Source organism: Ischnura elegans, chromosome 1 (genome assembly GCF_921293095.1).
Source record: "Ischnura elegans chromosome 1, ioIscEleg1.1, whole genome shotgun sequence".
Taxonomy (NCBI): domain Eukaryota; kingdom Metazoa; phylum Arthropoda; class Insecta; order Odonata; family Coenagrionidae; genus Ischnura; species Ischnura elegans.
In genome coordinates, this window is record NC_060246.1 from 33,284,663 (window position 1) to 33,311,279 (window position 26,617).

At 36.9% G+C, this 26,617-nt stretch overlaps 1 protein-coding gene across 6 annotated transcripts in view; it reads right to left on the minus strand.

The window, feature by feature from the left end:
• The window catches only part of LOC124158465 (lethal(2) giant larvae protein homolog 1), a 99,224-nt gene that overhangs the window by 29,397 nt on the left and 43,210 nt on the right, over positions 1 to 26,617 (minus strand). For all 6 annotated transcript variants that reach the window (XM_046533582.1, XM_046533574.1, XM_046533612.1 and 3 more), the window contains exons 3-13: positions 11,223 to 11,320; positions 10,972 to 11,056; positions 10,756 to 10,865; positions 10,392 to 10,535; positions 7,704 to 7,842; positions 4,896 to 5,092; positions 4,615 to 4,784; positions 2,504 to 2,736; positions 2,066 to 2,353; positions 399 to 575; positions 39 to 312 (exon numbers count right to left, since the gene is read on the minus strand). In XM_046533582.1, the coding sequence (XP_046389538.1) occupies positions 39 to 312; positions 399 to 575; positions 2,066 to 2,353; positions 2,504 to 2,736; positions 4,615 to 4,784; positions 4,896 to 5,092; positions 7,704 to 7,842; positions 10,392 to 10,535; positions 10,756 to 10,865; positions 10,972 to 11,056; positions 11,223 to 11,320 (1,915 nt within the window). The remainder of the gene's footprint in view (positions 1 to 38; positions 313 to 398; positions 576 to 2,065; positions 2,354 to 2,503; positions 2,737 to 4,614; positions 4,785 to 4,895; positions 5,093 to 7,703; positions 7,843 to 10,391; positions 10,536 to 10,755; positions 10,866 to 10,971; positions 11,057 to 11,222; positions 11,321 to 26,617) is intronic.

Consider the following 26,617-nt stretch of genomic DNA (forward strand, 5'->3'; position numbering starts at 1 on the left):
AGACATCACATTCAATTGCATTTTAAAGTATTACGTACCATTAGGATTCAAAGTACACTTGGTAAGAACAGGTTTCGCTCGCTTGTAATCGAAAAGAGCAAGACCATGGGCAGTGCCAGCAGCAACTAATCCCCACTGCGCATGCAGAGCAAGGGATGTAACAGCGGCTGGTGGATGAAGTTGAAGAACAGATGAGGCCACAAATCCCGCAGGTGTCTGGTTATCAACAAGTTGTGTTTTTCGTAGACTTAACTGATCATGGCCTTTCCATACAAAACCATCTCGGTCACACACAATATTCATAGTGATGACCTGAAAGAAATTATAACACAATAAGCTTCTATAAATAACCATGCTACAGACAGGCCCATAACACTAAAAAATTAAACATAAATTACCTTTAGTTCGGGGGTTCCAGGAATGATTTCCCCATCCGCTTGGGGTTCAGAGCCAATTCGAGCAACTACAATATGACCTGCTGTGCCAGCAACAGCCAGTATTCCTGACTGAGGACAAAGGCAAATTTTTTTCACAGCCAGTCGAGGGTCATCCGAGTAGGGATCAAATGTCCCAACCTGGAATAAAGAAAAGGCCATCCGTGAAGTGTGCTGTATAACATTGCTTACCTATAAAACCCATCAGGAAAATGTTTATATGGCTAATGAGTACTTAGGGTCAGAAAGCAACAAAATATTGTTAAAAGTGTTTTTGAGAAAAAAATATCTATAGTAAAAACCTCTTTTTAAAGGAATTATGATACCATAATTAAGGTAGCCCATTTGTATTTGGTGCTTCAACAGTTGTGACAGTATTCAGCTTTGGGATAGTTATAGAAGACAGTTACATGCAGTTTGATTTATTAATATAGATGCAATTTTACACTATCATTAAAGAGAAATACTCTTATCTCCCCTGATTTATGAAAAAGTACACTTGCATGAGGATAAGGTGAACAAGATACTGAAATAAACTTTGACTAGTGTATACCAATCTTTCATCACAAATACATCACCATTTCAATCACAGAAAGTGAACTGTCACCATGAAATAAAATGGATGAAAATATATTGCAGATTGCATAACCAAATCACCAAAATTATCAATCAAATTACTGAATGGTAAGAAATTTGAACATCCCTAAAATTCTATCAGCACAATTTCTTTAGATTAGTTTATTAAAATGTGTAAAATGAGTAATGAGTTTTTTTAAATGAGTAATGAATAAACAAAGTGTATAGGAGAACAATTGTACAGCCAAGGAAAAATGATTTTCCTGACCCTTAACACTCAGAAGTCAATTATCATTAGGTATGGAGACATTGGCCTCACTAACAGATGAAATTTAGTCATGCTCAACCTCCTAGTTATCATGAAGACACCCCAAATTAATAAGACTTGATGATGTAGTAACTAAAAACTTACTTGAGCAAGATGTTCAAACTTCAGTAAATAAGATCCTAGGAACTTAATAAACAGAATCTAATGTGACAGATCAGAATAGCTTTATATCGCTTAGGATAAGGTATATATGGTTCAAAACATTGACTCCTACAGAAATATAACAATTAGGTGAATAATTAAAGAATGCCATTTGAATTTGAGTACAAGAGTAACCACTAAATACTCTGTAAATTGATCACGTTTATTTCGAGTAGTCATTGGCAGGTCATTTTAAGTAGGATTTATACTTCTTAAGTCTGCAAAAGGTATACATAATAAAAAAAATTTAAGAGAAATGATTTCATGAATGATGGGCCAATTAAGATAATTAGGCAAAAAAATTAACTTTTCAATGGAATGGGTACCCAAGAAAGGAGAAAGCATTTAAACGAAACCAAGAGCAAACCTACAACAGAAAATGGCAGTGAATGGCTTATGGTTTTTTGGTGGTGGTTTTGGGTTTTTCATCATCGCATTTAGCTCCACTGAGGTGACAGTGTAGTCAATTTTCAACAGCATTCATAGAAAAAAATTACGATTTTTCACCTAAATCCACTGCCTGTAGTAGGAAGCACAATGAAATACAAGTAAGTTTATGAAGAAAATTTGGTCTAAAATAAATTACTTTTCTGAATGGTGGCCACTCTTCTTCTTCCTCTTCTTGATTTGTTCCATTGGCAACTGGTGAATCCACACCTTCTTCAGAGGTAAACAGTTCAGCTGATGAAAATTTGTACAATAATTTAAGTGAAATTCCATTAGAATCCCAAAAACGTACTGAACCATCTTCGTGTCCCGTCAACAGTAAATCTTTGCCTCCCACTTCAGCAGTTTCATTTGCAGTTTCCTCATTAGTTTCTCCGTTAGTTTCCTTTTTGTCTTCTTCAAAATGACCTCCATCAATAGGCCATTCCTAGAGATTATACATATTGAAAATTATTATTTTGCCATACTTATGATAGACTATGAGGCTTGGACTTTTCATAACTATTTACATGCACATTGACACAAAACAGTACCTAGGTATTAAATATACAAGGAGAAATAAAAAATGCCAATTTACTCTGTCAGAAAATGTACTCCGAGTTTTCTCTTTCCCAGCTGCAACAAGTTTGTTCCATAATGTTTCTGGTACATTAGACACATGATGGACACAGGTTATAGCTGAACCATGAAGTGGAGCAAGATATGGAAGAGTTAACTGAAGCCAATCATCACTCTTTAAATCAATAGCAATTAATTCTTCTTCAGCAAGTACTATCAATGCTTCAGGTGGCTCAGGGCTCCCATCAGTACCTGAATAAAAATAATAGTCATGTTCCATCAAGGCGTATTGACATAGTTGATCTTTTCAAGGGAGAGGATAAAAAAATGGTGAATGCAGGAGAATGAAAAATGTTATAAAAATTGTCACCTCCTTCACCATTCCTTCTTACCTCGTTTTTCTTTTTTTACCAGAAATTTATAAGTGCTCCATTGTAAAGAAACCCAACCAAACACTTCCGTCAATACTTACTACTCTTTTTTTCAAATTTGAAAAGGTAAATATAAAAATATGAATGAAAGGAAGATACAGTAAAAATTGTCTCCTATGAAAACAGCAACCATATTAGTGACAAATTCTCAAGGCACTCAACTTGAAAAGTCACATATCACACTTAACATGAGGGATCAACAGACGATAAAAAACAAAACCATTGATAAAATTTATATTTTTTCTAAAATTAGTTAATTATACAATCAAGAAACAAAGAAGGCATTGCTCAAAGTAGAGCTTTAAACTATTTATAACAAACATACTTTTATTCTAGAGATCTAACGAAAGAAAAGAGCAAATTTCACAATAACTACTTATCTGTTTCAACGGAAATCAAAAATAAATTCACTATTAAAAAATACGAATTTCTCAAAAAACAAATTCATCTTTGAAATAAAATTAAAAGTATGAAAATACATATATTGGCAAAATTTTTGCACATGAATCAACCTGAAATCATAGCGGAGTACACACAATATTTTCAACCTCATATTCAACATGAAGTTGTGGAGATTATGCTCACATAATACGATCAAGGTTAAGAAGAAAAAAATGACAGGTTAAAATGTAATAGGAAAAATAAAAAAATTGGTTCCAAAAGTTTGGATAACATTGCAAACACATCACGATTAACAAGAAGGCAAGTTGAGATGGATTACTTAAAGAGCTAAAACATGAAGCCAGATATTTTATTGGCTGCAGGAAACTAGGGAGTCAACAAAAAGAAGTAAATCCATCCTGGTAAATTTTCGGCAAGCCTCCCAAGATACTAAGTTAAACTTTTAGTATTGCCAATTGAACTGTTTGATGCCAGAGCCAACTCATTCAAAACAGCTGAACAAAAATAGATTAAAATTTTACAAGATGACTCCTTTTTAAAATTATTTCCGCTTAACCATGTTAAGCCCAATTCTCAGAACTTATCCTTCCTAGCAAATCTGGCTTATGGTGCCAGGAAACATTTCCCAGTGTATCATCAAACCAGAATATTCGCCCTAGTTATTCTAACTATAGCTCTTTCAATTAAACTAGTTCTTCCTTGCGTTATTCCATAGGTAATGGTAAAAAATAAATATTTAATGATCAAAATAAAGGTTTATGAAAACAATCCAATAAGACAAAGCTTAAGATGATGTAGAGACAACGAAAATGTAGTAGTACTGACAATAGTCATAACAATCATGGACAGGAGGCACATGCTATGCACAACTATGCAATTCACATTTGAAAAAAATGAGTGAAATACCCTCACCATGGTAAAACCAAGATACAAACTGTGTATAAAATTGTTTCAGGCTTGATTTTGTGGAAGTTTGCTATATCCATGATGAGAACATAAATTGTAAATTTCCACACTTTTTAATTCAACACTCAACAACCGACAATGGTTTCAACTCATTGTGTCATTTTCAAGGTGTTTTCTTCGAAAATGACACAATGTGTTGAAACCATGGTTGGTTGTTGAGTGTTGAATTAAAAATTGTGGAAATTACCATTTGTGTTCTTCATCATGGATACAAACTGTGTGTTGGAAGTTTTCACTGTACCTGATAAGCAGGAAAACATAACAAAATGCATAATTATAGTAAAAATAATCACTTCTAATAAGTTAACTTCAAGTAGCAATGAGTACTTACCTTCATTACTTCCTTCAGACTCCTTAGGAACAGCATCAATAACAAAAAAATCAATAACTTTGGAGGTAAAATCAAATACAACATGTTTTTTCCCGTGCAAAACTGATATAGTGTGTCTGTCACTGTAGCTAGAACGTGGCATTCCACCACTAAATAGCATGTAGTCATCCCTGTAAAGATAGAAATTACGGGTGGCTTATTTTCAAACAACTTATCACTGACTATTCACTAAAAATGATGAAAAATGACAACAGTCAAACAGAGCTTGAATAGAAACTCACTTTGAAGCTGGTTTCCACACAAATTTGGTGACAGCCTTGCATGCAAAGGGGCCGTACAAGGTAGTGGGCTCTTCAGTAGGTTTGTCACCAACATCTACATCCCAGAATGCGTAACTTCCATCATTGTGGGATGTGGCAAATTTTTTTCCAGAGCTGTGCCAACAGACACTTTCCAACTGCTGATTACTAATGTATGTCTGTTTGATACAGAGTAAAATTTGAGGTTAGACCTTTACACTGCTGGAGAAAAGACAAATGCTTAGGGAACAATTTCTACCAACTTTAACCCTATAATCGAAAAGCTATAGTGATATGGTGAAATCTGTCTTTAGAAGAAACTCCTGGAACAATTTTAAAAAATACCAAATATGAAATGTTTTCATTTAACACAGGATCAGAGGCAACAAGGATTAACACTCACGGTGTCTTCCTTGGCATGAAGGTGAATTACAAGGAATTCCAAATCGGGATTTGTTAAATTATAAAAGCAATGACATAAATATAATTTAAAAAGATATTAGCCACACAACAAAGCAAAAGAGTACCATTAATCTCCTAAAATTCTCCCCCTTGTTTACTCAAAATCTCTTTGTGTTGCATTGCATGCAAGCATTGTGATTTTGAATACATATTCCTATATTTCAGTAAAATAAGAATTTCTTATCGCAAAGTACTTTTGAAACCACCCCGACACACCCAACATAGTCCACACCATACCACTATTTTGCTCTCCAACCTGCTATCCTTTTCATAGTGATCAATTGGAATCAAGGTTTCTAAAGCAAATATAAAAATTGCTATCTTAATGTAATTATGTTACAGCGATAATATAGGGATTCATTAGAATTTTAGAAGCCCTTTAACAGTGGTAGCACAGAGGCTATAAATTTTATTAAAGAGAATGCATTTTAAAATATCAATGACAGATTAGGCACATTATTTGTTGATCTAATGAAAAGAATATTCAGCTGTACACTATTAACACTGAGGAGGGACAATAATCAGAAAAACACATTATTGTCACTGGCATTAAGTTTTACATTCGAGATAGCAAATACTGTACCAGAAGTACTTAATTTAGATATTCCCTTAAGACTCTGCTAAGACAGTAGCTTTAAATACAGGAGAATAAATACGTATAATGGCAAATAATAAGAGCACTGATTAATAATTTTTTAAACTTATTAAACAAGTATGCATACAATTAAAAGAGACTAGGACCACAAGATAACAGAATTAATATTCAAAGAAATATTCTAAAGCAATCAATTTTAAAAATCAAGAATCACAACTCCGAGTGACATTGTCTTTTTATACTTGCAAAACTTAAAACATGATCACATAAATGGGCAAATTAAACTTTAATTACATATTCATACGACAGCAGGTTTTGCATGGCATGGCAACATTATTGAAGCATAAGAGTTCCAAATTATCTCCTAAAGAAAACAGACAAACGACCCCATCATTAATATAGAATGTAACTTAATATTGATGCTTAAAATTTACAGAACAAGGAATATGCATCAACTTTCCAAACCAAAGATGGATCACCTCTAAAAACAGTAGCTGAAATGAGAGGGAGTAAGTTTATATGCATGAAAATCAGGTCCATCTACATCTACATAATACCCCGCGAGCCGCCTAAAAGGCGTGTGGCAGGGGGTGTTAGGACACCAGACGTTTACAGCTAAAAACAATAAAGTGCTCCAACGAAGTTGGGACTAGCGTTTATTAAAGTCCTTTATGGTTCGGGGGAAAACGAATTCCCATATCTATCCGTTCGGCAAAACATCTCTCTTAAATTATCGCTTCTATCGGACCTGGAGATATAGTGTGCCTCTAATAATATGTTCTCTCTGTCTCTCTTAAAGATATCCATTCTCAATTGTTCAAGCAATCTAAGCCTAGCGCGCAGCCTCCGAGTCTCCAACGGCTCCCAGCCTAATTCGCTTAACATCTGGGTAACACTGTCTGTACGCCCGTAGCAGTTTTTGACGAAACGCGCAGCCTTCCTTTGTATTTTATTCAGTTCGTGGATTAAGTCTTTCTGCACCGGATCCCATACGCTTGCGGCATATTCAAGGTGCGGTCGGACAAGAGCGAAATAGCACCTTTCTTTTACTTTCTCATCCGAATATCTTCCCACAATACGCTTGACGAATCCTTATTTCTTCAGGGCTATGCCGCAAATATTCTTTATATGTGTTCCCCTCGTGAGGTTCGAGGTTATCGGAACTCCCAGGTACTTCACTTCGTCTGTTGCCTTTATGTTAATACCATCCACTGCATAAACATGGTTAGAGTTGGACGAATTCCGCAAGAAATGTACCGCCATGCATTTGCTCAGATTAAGTTCGAGTCCCCACTCTTGGCTCCACAAATGTACGTTGTTTAAGTCAGATAATAGAATTTCATAGTCAGAGTGATCACTAATCCACTAAGCCATTTATTTCATCTCCCAGCTTAGACAGCCACAATGTAATTTGTATAGAGCTCAAGTATTACTAATTCGGTAGGCAAAGAGAATATTAGTAGAAGTGATCACTTTGGGGACTAGGCTAAGAAAAGGTTTTGCATTGTTGCTTTAGTTTTTAACATGTACAAAGTATGAGGAAATGTAATGTTCAGTGAGTGGAGGAGAGACAATCACCACATACTCACATTGGAAAATGATGGTATTGCTATTTGCTGACGATCAGGTTTGCTAATAATCAATTTGCTAAGAATTAATAATTTGAAGGCAAAGAAATATTGAGATAATTATACAGACAGTTGATGAATAAAGGATAGAGATGAGCTATATACCTGATCTGCTCCAGGTTTTTTCCTGTTCCATAAAACCATTAATCCCCTACTGTAGCCAATCAAAATTCTGTCTGGGTCCCCAGGCTGTTCTGCTATGGCTTCAACAGCTCCTGGATTTTTCTTGTAATCCTCAGGGACACTGTGAAGTAAAAATATATATATATATATTTCTTGATTAGATAAAGGGAGAAAATAAATATAAGTAAAATTAAGACATACACTCTACATATCTTGTTTTTAAGACATCAATTAGTATTGCCGCGTCAAAAGAGACACCGCCCAAATAGGATCAGCTGTTAGTATTGATATTGTTCGGAACATGGCCAAATTCTGCATTATTTATCCAGTCAACATTTGCACAACAAGGGCCTTGATAATAATTGTATTAATATTGTAGCGCAAACTTCGTATTCATTTGGAACAAGGTGTAAGCTCATTAAATAAATTTATTTTTATTACGAGAAAGCTTTAGGATGGTTTTGATTAATTCCTTTCTCTATATATTTGAGATGAATTAGAATTAGGGTATTAACAAAATGTTGTGAAATATAGTATAACTATAGAGAAAAACAACCTTCTATGTGTCCTTCTACTGTTAGCATTTATTTCAAAGCTCCCTATAAACAATTTAAAAAATATCTTTTCATATCATGGTAAAAGAAGTAAAAATACAAACAGTCACAAAATTAGGGAAGGATAGGTTCGTAAGTGTGTCAGGTTGATTGATAAACTTGATTTTGAACTAGAATTATGGTACAAGACCCATCTGGTTCTTAATATAAAAAAATCTGGAGTAAATAGAATTCTGAAAATGGAAGGAAAAAATAAATTATGAAAAATATATTTCTTCGGCCATTATCTGAATATAAAAAAAAAACATAAAAGTTGCCTCCCCCTCTTCATAAGCTAGAGTTGTCATTGGAATTTCAGGTCTAGAGTGAACTGCTCATTGGAGTAAGGAGTTGCTCATTGAGCTAATAAACAACTACAAACTATGTGAGGCTGAGAAGTAGCTAAGACACAGTGACCTGTTCGACAGGAGGCTGTGAGGTCATCAACTTGCATATTAAAGGGTTAAGGGTCACCCTGACACTTTGATGTTCAATGCCAATAATTATGGATGCAAATGCTTATTTTTTTACTCTCAGAGACATACACTGGACCCACATTTGTATGTTTCACGCCAAATGTTTAAAAAATATTATTAACACGCCATAATACACACTCTCAATCCAAATTAAAACATTATTTTCTGAAACCAGAGAGGAAGTTTAGGAAGAAGTGTCTAAGCTTGTCACCTTAGAAGTTAACAACGTAAACGAATGAAGAATTAAGAACCATAAAAACTAGGGATGAGACGTTTGAATAGTCAAATCACCGAATACCTCGAATATTGAGCTTTTTAACAATTCGATATTCAATAGCACAAAGTTATCAATTATTCAAATTTCAAATACACAGCACAGATCATCCGTGATTCCAATTAAATCCTTCAACAAAGATGGGGTACATGAAGGTCTGCACATTATATTGGTTCAATTCACGAACTTATCATTAAAATAAAGCATTACTATGTATATGTATAATTCTGATGACTCCACGGGAACAACATTAAGAAGAATTTATGCCATTTATGCAATTTTTATTTAATTTAAGAAGATACTTTCAAATGCACGCAACATTGGCTTTTCTTAGTGTGACACTCAGTTCCATGACGAAATTTATGTTTTCCTTATTTTAATTTTAAAGTAATTGTCAATTCTTTATTTAAAATAAGTTTTGCAATAAATGCAGTAAAGCGTTACTGGTAATTTAACCTTCAATATGCATATAATAAAAAACAAAAGCATTGTGTGGTGCTCGCCATCGTGCAAGTTTGATGTAATCGTGGATGACAGTTGCATTAAGACTTAAGAACCGTATTATGTAGAATAACTTGCGAAGTGTTGAATTTTTTAAATATTTTTATTAAAGTTTGTAGTGTAACGTTTGTATGGTGGAAAAATGCATACTCAGTATTCATAAATACAGTACACATTCGATATTCGAGTGAGATATTCAGAAAAAAAATTATGTATTCGTATTCAATACTTGAATTCGATAAAAATGCTATTCGACCCATCTCTAATAAGGAGTTTGACTTCTCCGCAGTGGTAACGATAGGGTGGTGACTAAAAGGCTTAGTGCACTTAGCAAGTCTTCTGTATGTGGTTGTACTGAGTTTGAAACCTAGGTAGGATGAATTTCTTTAAATTCCAATATTTTACAGAATCACTACAAACTGCCAACCCCATGAATTCGCAATGGTATAAACAATTTTTATGGCCTATTTGCTGGATTTCTATCAAACCCTTTGGGTGAGTAATTGTAACCCAGTAATTGTAAGGAAATAAGTCTTTCCTTAATAGCAGTTTTGGGCCATCGATACTAAAATCAATCCTGATTTGGATAGGTAGGCAACTTCATTAGTCATGAAGTAATTTTATGTGCATTGGGAAGAGGATCCTCTGTAGAGCCTTTAAAAAAAGTTGAGCAGGGTACTCCTCTTTTGGACTTGACATTTTTCAGCATGTATTTATGTGTAGGTATAAAAGAGAAGCTCCATTTGTATTTCTGCTAACTATACCAACATAACAAAGAGTATTTTCTTAATATATAGCAGTTCAACTACTAACTTTAAATACTAACTTTTGCATCACCACATCTTGATAGATGATAGTCTCTGCCATCTCAAAGGTCTTGACGTTCAGCAAGTAGATATTCCCACCCTCAGTCCCGAGCAAAAGATGCTCATTTGAAGACTCAAGATGCCATGCAGATATTTTCTTCAGCCTGGACAAATAATGAAAATATATCAAAGAGTTTTAAAAATTAATTAACTTCATTATTCAAGCTTAAATATAATAATGCTGATATCACAACCACTGCACATTTGCCAAAGGCAAAAAAGAACAATTAAAAAGAATCTTAGATGCACAAGGGTTTGAAAAGTCATAGATATTTCACCATGCAATGCAAAGCACAGAAAAAAGAGGGACTGAATCATACATACTTCCCCTCTAAGGACTGTATCCTTGTTTCTTCTAAAGTTGACTCTCCATTAACTTCATTAATCTCCCATAAATGTATGGAGTTATCAGCGCACAGTGTCACCAATCGTCCCTGAACAAGGTAAAAGGATCATTAGACCTTATTTGTTGCAAATTAACATAAATAATAATGGATCATTTCAAAAAGAGACTCTCTTCTCTTCTCTTTCAGATGTTACCTGATTGGGTAGGAATACTATCTTTGTAACTGCACTCTCACTGTTTTGGTGCTGACCATAGAATTCAACACCAGGTTTTCCAATACTGTGGCTCATTAAAGAAATACACTCAATAAACGAACATTCCAAATTATCCCAGTGAAAAATATAACTGAGAATAAGTTTACTTTTTTATAATTATCTTTAAAAAATTACGAAAAAATTACATAAAATAACATTTTTAAGTGTACATATTAAATTGAAAAGGATACACTTTGATTACTCCTGATGTAGTTCCTATTGCCATGAGCCTTAATGTTGGATCCCAAGCCAAGGCAGATGGTTTATTTGGGAAGCCATGATGTACGGTCTGCAAAGACAAAACAGAAGTGATAAGATTAAATAAATGGCACACTTTAAAAACATTAGCTACGGAGAAATTCAAGAGTATAGTGTATTGAAAAATGTTGAAGTGATTCAAAACTTCTGATTTGAAAAAAAATGTATTATACCAAATTCAAATCAACACAACAAAAATTTAGGAAATGAAATTCTTTTAATAGATAGTGGGATATACTACAGTGGAGGTAATATGATCACATGATTTATGCATTTAAATTATTAAAAAGTATTCCCCCAGTGGAAATTTGTGGACTATACCGGACACGGTGGTATGGACTGCTGAGCATATTATGCGAATAGCAGTCCAGGTCATGCGCATGGCGCCACAGCCGGAGAGCAAAGCCCGAACTTCGAACACAAGAGGTGTTCGCTCTAGACTTATTTAAGTATACCAGGACTAGCCACGGTGATAACTTTTACGGAGTCACCCACAATGCACAAATTGTGCGAAAAATCCACAGAGGAAAAATCGAAAAATCATTAAAAAGTATGAAAAAATTCTCAGGAACACAAATTTCAATGGAAACAGAAGGAAACAAAATATGTACACTACGATGATAAATTTCAAAACATCACTTCACAACATTACATAAAGATAAGAGTAGTAACTTTAATAAAAGGGCTATGGAAGAAGGGCCTACCAGTCAGGTGAAAAGTACTTGGAGACAACAAATGAATGGGAAGCAAATTTCATGACGAAAGAAAGATGACGAAACAGCTTTCTTATTTTTTCAAAATTTTAAATGCCTTTAAACACATTACTCCTAATATTATAACTATACAGTATAATTAGTAAATTCATTGCACGAAATACTAGTGCTCCATGAATGATAAACTAACGAATTTTTTTTTCAATTTCTTTAAGCTTGCAGTTTTATTGGGATTAACAGCATTGGTGACATTATTTTTAAAAAATTCCCAAGTCCTCAAGGTTTTCATACCTAACTGCCTATGTATAAAGTGCAGTAAATACTAAAATCCCAAAATTTCGTACCTGCAAAAAGCAAGGAGGCCCACATGACAAAAAATACGCATGGATGGTTCTTAAGAAAAAGAGTTAAAGATAATTTATAAAGTAAGAGAGGAGAAAATAAGAAGTCATAACATACTTTCTCATTTGGAATCACAATAACTTGAAATGAGTGGTAATAGTTTATTGATAAGTTTTGTACCACCATTGAAACAAAATCGATTAAAAATACAGAAAGGCATAAAAATAACAGCAAACGCATTGTGTTATCACAGTCAATTTTCCTACATTGTTAGGAAGATTCTACATATTTAGAAACGACATTTATATCTAATGTGGCATACTCTTTAATGTAAATACGCTTCAACATGAAATCCAATAATGCGATCTTTCAGCAAGTTCTTCGCATTCCAATGATAACGCTCAGTTTAAGATATTTATATCTGCCCTTACGACTCACGGGCGCCCTTCAAAATCTGGCTATTTTTTCATTCACCGCGAAAACTACTTTCGGTTTCGGCGCTGGGCGCCTGAATCCGCCATGAGGACAGGCATTCAGCCGTCCTAAATTAAGCAGCGGGGAAAAATCGCCTCGAAAAGTTAATACGACGCACGAAAACACGAGACCCATAAACAATAATCCTGTCGTTAATAGGTCCTCGCTCCCATTTTTTTCTTCCCCAACCGTTGGGGTGGCAAGAACGAGTACATGGGGTGAAACGGGAAAGGAGATGGGGGAATCCCTACATGCCATGAGCCTAAACATGCCTTCTTACTTCCCCGACACCGAGCGAGAACGCAGACAGAAGGAGGAAGGGAGAGGAGGGAGTCGATCGGGATGGAGTAGCGTCGGGTTTTGTTCGTACACACTCACGCACACACATGCACAGGGCGTGGCAATACCCCGCCCCCGCTAGCCTCTCCTGTTCTCACGGCCCCCTCCCCCCTTTTCTACTTCCTCCTCGCTTCGCCTAACCGTTGATGATCGATTGCGTATCGCACGAAGCGTGACTACAGGACCCGATACCACCACTGCACTGCCGAAGGCCCATGTGTCACCTACAGACGGTACAGAGACGACGATTCTGGAGTCATCGGCCTTATGGCCGAACCAACGGCCATTGAAGCATGCGTGCAGTTGCGCCGGATACAAGAAAATGAGAAAGAGGCATCTGACGAATAAATTGATTATTTCAATAAATAATAAGTAGCAAGGCAGAGCAACAACACGCAATTAGGGAAGAGATAAACTTATGACTGGGTCAAAGAAGGACCAATGCACGTAATAGCATCGGCTTCAGGAAAATTACGACATTATGGCAAACTCACAATTTTAAGGTAAGGAAAATATTTACATGCAGATGTAATTATTAGTTTTGGATTTCAAGTAAATTAAAATACTTTTGGGTATCATTAACGATACTATTTCCATTATAAACATTCAAACGGCATAACTGAACAATTTCAATGACGATAAGCAATTAAACAAACCAATCACTAAAAATCATTATCCCCAATTTTTTTTACTCCCAATAGCTTCACACTATCACACACAGCTAGAATTTGATACATAGAGCATGAAAATAAAATTAACATTTCAACCCCAAACGAAACTCGAAAATTGAAGTTATGAATTCCAAAACAGTTAAAGTCCATTCAGCGAAGTTTCAAGACAAACCACGTCCTTTGCATAACTTCAAAGCGATCAACGTCATCTCTTGAAGTTTTTACCGTAAAAAGATGTATAACTCTACGTAATATTCCTTTACAGGAAAAAAATTAAATCAACAGCAATATCGAACCCAAATGTATGCAATAAAAAACTGTTCATCCTAAATTCCCACCAAGTGGAATATTGTGCCGTAATGGAAATTTATAGCTTCAATTTCATACAATGAGGTAAGGGCCGGTGGCGGATCTAGGTTTAGAAATAAGGGATGAAACCTATGAGTTTATCGAATAGCGTTCGTGCCCTTAAATTATGGATGTTCAAGAGTGAACACTGGCGGTTTAAAGCTGATTCTTTGATTAAAATACGAAATGTACCCGAAAATATAAATAAATGAACTCTCCACCAAAATTTACACTACATCTAGTGTAAGTTTCAATCCAAAGGATGGGGGCTATCAGTGGCGTAGCCATGGAGGAGTCCAGGAGGTCCGGACCCCCCCCCCCCCCCCCCCCCGAAATATAAAAAAACAATTATTTTCCCTCATAAAAGAAAACAAAATATAGAAAAATCATGAAATTACAAAATATTTCTTTAACAAATGAAGTTTTTTCGATTATGAAAAGTGTTTACGTAAGTTTAAAACCCATTACTTAGTACCCTGTTTTTCAAAAATCCCCCCCCCCCCCCTGGTTTTGCACCTCCCCCGAACGAAATTCCTGACTAAGCCACTGGGTGCTATAGCCCCAAAGACCCCTATATAGATACACGCTGGTAGACGTAATAGTAACCGTAACGCTGAAAAACTTCTAACTTAATCACCTGATGACAGCTAAAGACTCAACTTCCAAAGTTCTCCGCAGAACGTGGCGCCAAATCATACGAAATGGAGATCCGACATGGTTATCCAAATACAGCGAGGACCCTATTCACGCAACTAAGTAATTAATGAAAAAATACCCAGCGATTGTGTCAATTATGGAAAGCAAAGGAATTCAAAGATAATTAGATTTTTGAAGGTGCTTTCGTAAAAATTTTGGGAAAGTAAAATCAAAAACGCTCAAATGGCGTACACAGTGGAGGCTTCTACGAATACATAAGATTGCATAATGTCTTAAAGGGAAGCAAAGAAAATTTGCGGGATGATAAATAGCCAAGTTATAAATTGAGTAACGCCATTGCAAAAGGTGTTTAAAATCGAAGTTATACGGAACCTATCACATTCCATTGACAGTTCATTAGAAAAAACAAAAATGATAATTGGGTACAAAAGAGAGAAAAATAGATCTACTTTTGCGCTGGGGTAAAAGAGATTGGCTATCACGCGGAGCGAACCCCCACCAACCCGATAAAGTGGGGGTTCAGAGCGTGAACCGACCGTCCACTTAAACACGAACGCAACAATATTCTCTTCGATTCTATATTAAAGAAGGTATTCTTTCCTATCGTGAAACAACATGTTTTCTTTAAAGTTGCCAGGCGTGTTATTTCCGTCTCGCTCCCCCGACCTGGGGCCGCGTTTTGCAAAACCCTTGAATCTGAAAATGCTTCAAATACAGGGAACCCGGACGATGCTAACAAAGAGCTAGAAAAGTACTTTCTCCAGTTTCCGTCCAAAAAAATAGCGATTTCCCACATTCCCGATTTGTTGAAACATGAAAATCATGCCCGCTGGTTCATTTGTCAAGAAGTGGCATTGAAATTCACGGTTAATTATGTTTAATTCCATGACCTTCGCCTGGTCTATTTTCGCGACTTTTCCAGGAAGCTAAAAAAATTGTGGCCGTTTGTATGCGCGTACTATAATAATTTTGCATACTCTTTGGTCCGATAAGGTCGATTTCAATAAAAATAGGTTATATGCATCAACACGCTCATTTTTCCACTAAAATAATTTCTTAGGGGTGAAGGGATTCTCGAGGCTTCCACAGGCGAAAGCAGATACAATATTCTACCGAGTTACGTATTCACTAAAACGCGAATGGCCATCGGAGTAAAGAACTGGGAAAATATTTAGACTTCGTTGCTCGAATCAAAACGGAAGTTGAATTATTCCAAATTTCAAACCGTCGTAATAATAGAAAAAAAACTTTAAGAAAACGGGTAAATTTATTTTTTAATATATATAATTTTTGTTATACATAATATCATTTTAATTGTAAATATACATATAAATATATAATATTCATATTAAAAACTGTTTTAACAAAAAAATGACAATCTGTACAAATATTTGTTCTAGTTATCAAAGATACCCTTTCTAAGTACACACATCAACTTAGTACAGGTGCAAGAAAAATTATTTGACGTACTGGTGAATGAAAATAAATTAAGTTCACACAACAAGAAGGGGAAACTTTTCAAAGATAGATAATCCAAAACTAGTTGGAAACCACTCGCAACAAGTTACCACGTATTGCTTTTTGTCACTTCAGCAACGATGTTTCATAAGTCCGTTATCGGAAAATGAGATGGGCTCGACCATCCAAACGTCGAGACGAGTCGGCAGAAATTAAACAATTGACCCAGTGGTAAACCCGAACCGCATTCCGTGTAATCTTTCTCGCCATAATCAGATGACCGGTTTGAAGGTCAAATAACGCCAATTGTCCTGTGTATCCCCATGACCGAATATTTTGAGAGCTATTCTGCTGACGCCAGGTTGTAATGCAGATTTTTTAACCCTTCCGCCGCACGAAGGATAGCCTCCTACATCGTCAATTATTCATTACATCCAATTATACTTTTATATATTTTTATGAATACGAGCGTGCTGCGTCCGCTCCCAGCGGGCTTCCCTCGCTCTTTTCAATGCGGGTCCACAGAGGGATAGGCGCGTTTATAATTTTAAAATGTAGAAAAAAAAGGCAGGGTCTTATGTACAAAATTAATTGGAATGTTCATGTACAAATTGAGGCCAGAGGATCTCTTTAAACACGACATTGGAAGTAATTACACTATCCTCTGTTAAACGCACATGATGACTCATACTTACTTATCAACAGGAGACTTGAATGTGGAATCAGCCGCATTTTGATAAAAGTTATTTAAAGAATGCGAGATATTGTTGCAAATGAACAAATGTATCAGTTTGTGCGCCGTTAACGTCAGGAATATTTACCGTTTTTTTAATTATTTAAAAACCAATTTCAGAAAAAATAGCAATATTTAAGAAGTAAGATATGCCGTCGCATGTTCTTTGATAAATTCTGTGCATTTTGGTACCTCATTTGTAGAGTTTGGTTGCGTATAAGTTGAGAAAAATGTATCTATACAGTAGAAATACTATAGAAGATTATACCGTGCTAACTAAAATTCGACAAAAGAATCTGAAAGCCAGAAATAGGCAGTATGAAAAAATATTTATATTTAGAAAACGTAAATACAGGAGTTCAAGTGGCTTTAAGACTCACAAGTATTAAGCAATGAAAACAATTTTACGACCAAAATAAAATTTCCTCATCCACGATTATCAATGCCTTGACTCGTAATGTAGCACGTAATTTTTTTAACCTATTAGAGGACTTTCAGCGTACCGAGATTCGACTCCCCGTAAATAAAACAATACAAATATACATACTTTATTTCTTTTAGTATCGCTTGGATAATGTTTCTTCCACGTTCCTCCTCTTTGGTTTCAAAGTGTTATCATTACTGAACGATAGACCTAAATTTGATACGAAATTCGAATATTCAACTCCGTCTACCTACCCTACTGGTTGCCGTTATCACTTTCTAGTTCGACGGGTGAGGGTTGTACTGGCGGCTGCTTCTGCAGAAGGTAACACACTACCATTTCCCACTTTGGTGATAATATAGAAGTGTCTCATTAGCTCAATTGTTTTACCTTCCACCACTAATAAACACTAACTCCGCTTTAAATGAGTGGATGGATGAAAAACTTTAAAAATAACTATGGCTAAAAAATCGCAATTGCAGGATTAATACTTATCAATTGGCAAAGCAAAACAGAACTAACCAAGCAAAAAGTAGAAAAATGATATAGCATCATATAGATGGTGTCACTTAAAATTATTCTGATTTGAATTCTCAGCAGGGCCAAACTAGGAGGATTAATTGCTTGAATACGGTTAACAATATTATTTAGGCATTATTCATGAAGATAATATCCAAATGATTCAATGATATACTATACCAGACCTCCGCCCACAAAAACATACATTTAAGTTCTTCAATTGTGTAAAAACCCAACATATAATTTTAATAAATATATCATTATTAATTAGATATTTTGACTTATGCCAAACATCGAATTTTTGGAGAAGGCCTACATTAAATGCCTGATAAGCGTTTAACTCATATAGGCCTTAATTAACCCATTGCAACTTGATGAAACAAACTTAACTCTTTTATAAGCCATCACAATAAATAAAAGGAACAATCTCCTGGCGAGACCGAAGTATATCAGGCACCTAGCTAACGTGATACTGATCGACGGGAAATCTTACATTTTAAGACAGTAAAATTTTAGCAGGTGAGTTGGCAATTAAGAGACAAAAAAATATAATCTCAGCATCCAAGGCTTACAGTTAGTAGGTACCCAAATATACTATGACAGTAAGACTTCTTATCCTTGGGTGATCTACTTACTCAGCTCTAGAGCTTAGGAATTCGATGACTATCAGTGTACAAATATGACATTCAAATTGAGTATCCGCTTAACTCTTTAGGAGTGTTTCCATAGACATTGACCCATATCTTCTGATCCCAATTAGCGCTATGAACCAAGCGCCGTAATTAAATACGAGGATCATCGTACAACTCTCCGCTTATAACAGAGGAGAAGGGTGGAGTACAGTGCGTCCCAACCAAATATTGATATGGACGCAGGAATGAAACGAGAATTTTCGATATCGCTGTGTGCCGCGTGTTACTACCGCTTCCTTATCAAAAGCCCTCTCATACCGTCCTTTCTCACTCCCTCCCCGACGCCTGTCCACTACATTTTTCCTTGGCAACACAGGGAGTTACCTTCTTTCCGGACCCACATGGAAAAAAAACGAGTTTCCAAGCATTCCTTTCGAACGCCATTCTCACCACCAGACATGACTAGCTCCAAGGAAAGGAGTGGGAGTGTGCGAGGGAGAGACACAAGGGGGTGACTTGGGACGGTGCTGCTCGGATACCCCACACGAGCAAGCTTCATGAATCACAGAGGCTCAGGCACTCAAACTGCCATAAACTCAGTCACACCTTCCTTTCCAACTTCGCCTGGCGTCATATCACTTTCTCACGGCTCCAGCATCAATTAATGGGAATCTCGCGAAATCCATTGTTTAAGAATCATATTGCTGGATATGGAAGGTGTCATTAAAATATGCATACGTACTGATATCCGACAAGCTCATTCTCAAGTAAATAGATAAGTTGATAAGAGTACCGATGAGTGCTTGAATGTGTTTCATCGAAGGTCATTATATTTTATACCGTGAAGAAGTCACATTCACACACTATGATGCTAGGATACAGAGCCTTCTAAAATTTGCATCTGCATATTAATCTGCGAGCCCTCTCTAGGGTGCTTTGCACGGGGGACATCAGCATGCAACAGGTTCTCCACATGCATACTTAATGGTCCTTATAATAATAATAATACAAACACATTCGTGAAAAATATTACACAGTTATAAAGGAGAAGGAGAACGCCGATTCATTTCCAGCATCTTTAGAGTATACTTTCAGATGTTCTAGCTAACGTAGAATAAAATTTACGAGATAAAAAAATATCTGACCCTGTAATATGAAATGATATCAATTATCCCGGCATCACCAATTAAATCGAAAAATTAAAAAAAATAAGTCTTCCAAAGCATTTCCTATAAAATACAAACGAGCGGCCCCCACCTATATTTTGCTTAATTAAGAGACCGATAATTCCATCATGCCTCCAGTCCTCCAATGGCACCACAGCCCATGTGCACGCAAGCACCAACTGAATACACACGCACGCGCGTATGTCAAACCCTGCAAACAGGATTTTGGACGAGGCCACACAAGGTACGGAGAATTACAGACCTAAAATGGGGATGAGACCATATTGAGAGGGGGGAGAGCTGTGAGGTCGGGGTGGTAAGTTGGCGAACGACGATGACGGGAGGCAGCGAGAAAAGAATTTACAATGCGGGATTTTTCCTGGGGCACGCGAACTGGAAGTAATCCTTCGAATAAGGCTTTGGTCGCAAGGGGAGAGAGAGGAGCAGGCACTGGAATTGGGAGTCCCGTGGAACGGAATGGAACGGAAATAAGCTAGGAAGGAATGGTAAGAGCTAAAGAGAGAAGAGGCAGTAGAAGTTACGGTTTCGGTCCAAAGTATAACAACGAGACTGGCCATCGATGCGGAGCTCAATAAGCTTTTCGTTGCGGGAAAAGATAAACAAATGGAAGCGAAAGAGATGAGACGGAATGGGTAGAGGGATACGGAATGCGATTTGAGGATTAGACGCGAAAACCCCCACCCGATCAAACCGCAGCAGTGTGATCCTGTTTGTTTGCGCGGGGGAAGGGTGAAGCTTGTTTTGGTACGTTCCGCTTAGAGAACCAGGACGAAGGTAACTTCGGAAGCCAATGATGGCTCAAGTGCACCCATAAAAACGGCAATTCCTCAAAAATATTTAAAGATACACGCATTTAGCGAAATAATTCAAAGATTCTGAATGAAAATATGTTACCCGCACAACATAAGCTTTCTCGCATATTTTTCATAATAGGAGAGCCTCAAGCACTCTTGAAACCCACGCGAAAAACCTAGCATAAAATATACGATCGAAGCATATGCTTTATTGCATTGAATAGCATTAAAAACAACGCTAAGGCTCTAAATCACCGAGAGCAAAATAACGGCTTTATTCCGTAAAATAGTCGGCTAGACGAAGGTCTGGTAACTCACCCTTCCTAAGTGACTGAATATCCACAGCCCTTTACAGCAGCTGTCGATCATTTAAACAGAAAAAAAATTACGAAGAGAGGGAATTGAATCACATGTGACACCAGCAATTTGCAACATTTCGGTGGAACTACATCAAGTGCAAATCCTGTCATGAACGACCAAATCATACATATGGGAGTTCTTTTTCGCACTCACAAAATATAAATAGGCGCTGCGAATAAAATTAATGAAACGTCCGCGTAGTTACTAATGATCCTCAAATTCTAAGACAAGATGGTCGAGAGAATGGCTCCAAGCAAGTACGAGGCGTGTATTTAAAGTAAGTACCGTTTTGACATAAAAAAAACAAAAAGTTAATTTTTTCCAAAAATAATTTATTCACTTGAAAGGCCATAGATACTTCACTCTACTTTTCTACATAATTCCCATTACTATTGAGGCATTTATCGTATCTTGGGACCAGCTTTTGTATGCCATCGTCAAAGAAGCTTGCCGCCTGATTAGACAACCACTGCTTCACATTCATCACCAAATCAGTGAAGTGTATGGTGAAAACATTATTAGTGATGGAATGGTGCGGAAATGTGTTAGGGCCTTTAAAGATGGCCGCACAAACATTCATGACGAGGAACGAAGTGGGAGACCTTCAGTCATTACCGATGAACTGATTCAAAAAGTGGACTGTAAAGTGAAAGAGAACAGACGATTCACCATTACGTCCTTAGCTGAAAATTTTCCTGCTGTCTCAAGAAGTGTTCTTTACGAAATTGTGTCCGAACGTTTAAATTATCGGACATTGTGTTCACGCTGGGTGCCAAAAATGACGAAGTGAAAACGACCGTGAAGCAGTGGTTGTCTAATCAGGCGGCAAGCTTCTTTGACGATGGCATACAAAAGCTGATCCCAAGATACGATAAATGCCTCAATAGTAATGGGAATTATGTAGAAAAGTAGAGTAAAGTATGGCCTTTCAAGTGAATGAATTATTTTTGGAAAAAATTTACCTCTTGTTTTTTTTTTAATGTCAAAACGGTACTTACTTTAAAAACACGCCTCGTATATGAGCATTTTACGGACTATAACTGAGGATCGAGTACGATTCGCCCACCAGACCCAGCCGAGCCGCTATCGTCTGGCTTGGAAATGTTCTCGAACGCGACGGGTGTCGTGCCATAGGTGCTCCGATGCAGAGAGGCGAAACGGCACGACACCGCCCACTCGCAAAACTCGACCAAGCGGCGTTGGCCGGCGAAGGCCTCGCAAGCAACAAGGTTGCTCCGACACTGGAACTACATATCTCAACTTTATCCGACCTAATCACCGAGTGCTCCAGGAAAATTCTGCGGGCCGAGTCACTAACGGCCCTTGTAAGATAAGAATCGGTTTCCGAGGATGAGTATGCGGGTTCAGCTGAAAATGGAGACGAAAAGGCCATTTCTGACCATCTTCAATGGAAAAGGCTATGCCATGTGAAGCGCCGTTTTTATGAACTTCAAAACAGCGCAAATAAGATACATGTAAAATACTTCGCGAATAAGGGCGGGAGGATCCCACACCACTTCCACACACACACACAATAGCAAACGAGATCATTCATCCTCGTGGGTTAAACACCAGAGAAATTTCTGCTCTCCGAATCAATTACCCAAAAACTTACTTATAACTTGCCGTAGTTAAATTGAAAACATTCCCAACAGTAAACGTCAATTCATCACGGTTCCCCAGGACATGGCAGTGAATTTCATTGCATAATTTGCTTTCAAATTTTCTTAGTTTTTCCAAGAGAGTCAAAAGGGTACGGCGAATTTAGCCCACAGTAATTGTTTTTTGATAGTCTTAGCGACGACTATAGTGCCTATTCTTTTTATTTTATCGCCACAACCAGTCTCCCTTAAAGCGTTGATTAATTGAATTTAACAACTAAGAATAGAACGCTTCTGTTGATAAAATTATTACTTGCTAAAATCAGGGAGAGACTTAAGTTTTTCCGACTAATGTCCTCAAAAGATGCCATTAACCGCAGACGATAGCCCTCCAGCGTGCCTTACACTATCTCGATGCGACGATGAGCGTCAAGTGCTGATATTTGTTTCAAAAGGCGTGGCATTCGTGATGGAGGAATAAGAAATCCGAACTCACTTTGAAAAGAATAAATATGCACTACAACACAATTCTGACACAGTTTCTTAAACTCGCTCCTCTTAACCGATAGCGAAAACATTTTGACAAATGAAGATCATAAACCTCCAAGCTGTTTGATTTTATTCCTAAGGAGAAGTTTCCAGCTCCATGTAATATACTTCCGTTATTATTTTCTCTCGAAGCTTACACCTTCCAAAGAGTTCTACGATAAGAATTCAACCCTGCGCGGACAAAAAATACGATTTTTTTCCACCTCCCATGATTTTTTGTGTACTACTTGTCGCTTCTACGTACCTAATGCCCTAAGCTCTCCCCCCTTTTACCCTCTGCTCTTGCTCATCTGTTGCACATATCGTTTGTTTTTTCTAGATTCAATGTTATGCTGAACTATAACCGGATCTCCTCGAGTCGCTCATTTTCCTATGGCTTTCTTGACTTATTTAGGGAAGGTGTATTTCAGCTGGTAGTATTTTAAGGTCGGACTCTCACATGAATGGCTAACTGTTACGGGGCCATTTGTTCATCCCATCATTATCAAATTTTCTGGAACTTCTGGGAATATTTCGAAGAAAAACTTTTCATTCCAATTCATTTACAGAAAATCGCTTCATCAACAGCTTCTAATATATAGTGGTTGCGCTCGATTCAGAGCGACAAAATTTAGGCGCAGCTCATCTGTGACGACCACGCCGCTCACGCAATTGCGTAACTTACTCCACCTTAGATAGCCAGTATTGGTTTTGTTATCGTTTTCTTTCCTTCACTGTTGGATAAAATTAATCGTGGTATCAGTTGGTCTGCCTTGTGTTTACTTTATGACCGCTGGGACAGACTGCCAAGGTATTGTGGCGAAAGTAGAACTTCTATCAACGCACGCTTTCCCGAGAACGTTAATGAAAATGACTGAAAGCAGTTTTAATAACATGGAGCTTGGGATGATGTATAGTGCTTGAAACAAAGAGTGATTTTTTCTAAAAAGACTACAAATTTAAATACAAAAGTTTGTACTTCGTCGATTGAAGAGTAGGTGAACGGTAAAGAAAATGGTTGTAACCTTGAATTTTATTCGATTTAAAAAGAAAAGTAAAAAGCTTTCCTAACAATATCCTAGACCGCTAACAGAATTGGTTTTTATGATTATACGTTTTCAATAGCAAACCATTCTTGAAAATAAAAGAAAATATTACTGGCACATACGCCTTAAAAATTCACTCACGATCCCTTCGTTCATTTTTCACCAAATTAGTAATAACAATATCAATCGGTTTACATCAGCTTATTTATCACCAGTAAGGGTAAAAGCCACATTGACACTCCAAATGCATGTCTATAGACAAAATTTGGTAGTTAAAAATATAAAACACCCCTGCAATATTTGTTTTCCGTCGAAGACTTGGAAATGACTTAACGAATCTCCAGGTTCCCAAACATCAACTTAAAGATTTGAAATGTTTCTCCCTAAACAACTAGCCATTCCGAAGCAGTAAAGCAACCTTGTAAAAATGTTCACAACGTTCACAAGAACTTCTTAATGGTCACATTAATATCATATTTTCGCTATTCGTTTATGCGTTACCTTTGGTTCAAAGAGTACATTCGTCATTAATTCTTAATTCTCCCATAATAACTTTGAATTTTGGAAATATATCGGTTTAACATATCGGAGCAGGCGAGTACGTATTTAATATAAAACCATTCATTCTGTTCACTGCGTTACTAGTCCACCAAATTCAAGGGTATCTGAGGAATAACAAAGCGACAAGGTCTCAATCACTCCCTAAAAAATTCAATGACACATTAGTATTTCCATTAACACATCTATCGAAGTTACCTTTTTTCTCATTGCTTGTCTTCTTTCATGGCCTGCGAACAAGGGATGAGAACATTTTCTAATTCGCGCAAGTACCAACTAGCTAGTGTCCTTTCACTCACTTTCCCCTAAAGTCTGCTTTTGAATTTTGTTACCATTCCTTAATCACTCACAGGTGCAACGCTTGTTCACCGGCTGGAACTGTTTAGGGCCACATTTGGTGATTTATCCGGAGGAGGAAGCGCAGCTGTCCCCCAAATCAAACGCCAGCGTTGGTTAGTGTTGAGGAAATCAAGTGCACTCATTTAGGACAAAGGGCGTAGCTTTCTTTTATTCCCGCCAGCATTAATTTCATAACGGACGGTACGGAAATCGATGCACTTTGATTAATTATGGCTTAGGTCTCATTCCCCAACTGAAACCTGCGTGAATGAGAGGAAAGAAGACGAACAACGATGCATGTCACGATCCAATATATACGGCAATATCAAAGAAGAATTAATTAAGTCCAAACTTACAGTTATATTTTTGGGAAATAGTCAACATAAAAAAATAGTTTATAACACAGTATAAGTTTTCATTCCACCGTTCAAGGCCTCATAAGAAACACCTTGAATACGACGGTTTTGCTTGCCGATTAAAAGAAAGAGAAGTTACAAAAACCTCAATGAATTGCAATGACAAATAATCCACGGCGATCACTTCGACTGCGTCTAGCGTGCTTCGGAGACAATGCCACAAACTCTGATACAAAATCACAAAAAAGTCAACAAAACCGCCCATTGTAAAAAATCGCATCCTCGACTTGCAGAAAAATTTTGCCTAAATCTATGATAATAATTGAAGAGAGAACGCTCACAGTGGCTTATCCTATGTTATTACTACATAAAATTAAGTTTCCGGGAGATGAATATTATTTGGGAAATAGCAAATAAGATAATCGGGTTTGAGCTGCGGCTTAGGAACTGGCTTCCCACCCTGAGGGTCGGGGTTCAAATCCTGGCGGCGGTGGATTTTTTCCAGTCTGCTCTATCTCTGCTTAGTGGAGGGTTTATTTCAAGTAGGTACATCACTCCGTCGGTCGGATGGGATGTTGAATCGTGATCCCCTGGGCGTCTTTCACTACGAACGTGCTATTACGGATGCCTTGTTTCTCTATACCCTTCCCTCATGGAGCTAATGATCACAGCTTTCGGTCGCCTACTCCAAAATCCACATCAGGATCGTATATACAAAGTGATCCATATAAAAAAAATGGAGAACCTTAAGTGAGCAAAATTAATTTGATTGACGGCACTGAAATATGACAATTATTTTTATTAAGGAAATTAATGAAAATCCAGAGGCGTAGAGATTATTATGATTTCGATAAGAAAACTGTGGAGAAATATGTATATAATTTGTAGTTCAAAACTTTTTTTTTTACTGTCAGGCCTCCACTACGGCTATTGATAACACCCATTAATACCATGAGCCCCCAGATTTGATTCAGAATAGCTAATAAAAATCTTATTTGACTTCTCTAAAGAAAAAATTCGAATACCAACCACTGGAGAGAGATTTATTCAACGAATTTTGCAATAGTTAACATGCGCAAGTACCTTCTTCTACTCAATTGGATGTATACAGGAGTCATTTTCAAGAAATACATTCCAACAGTTAATAAAAGGAATACAGGGCTTCGAAAATTTCTTCATGGAGAGCTTAAAATTCCTGTCTGGGAGTGAAAATATCATATATATCCGGGGATGGTACTATAACGGCATC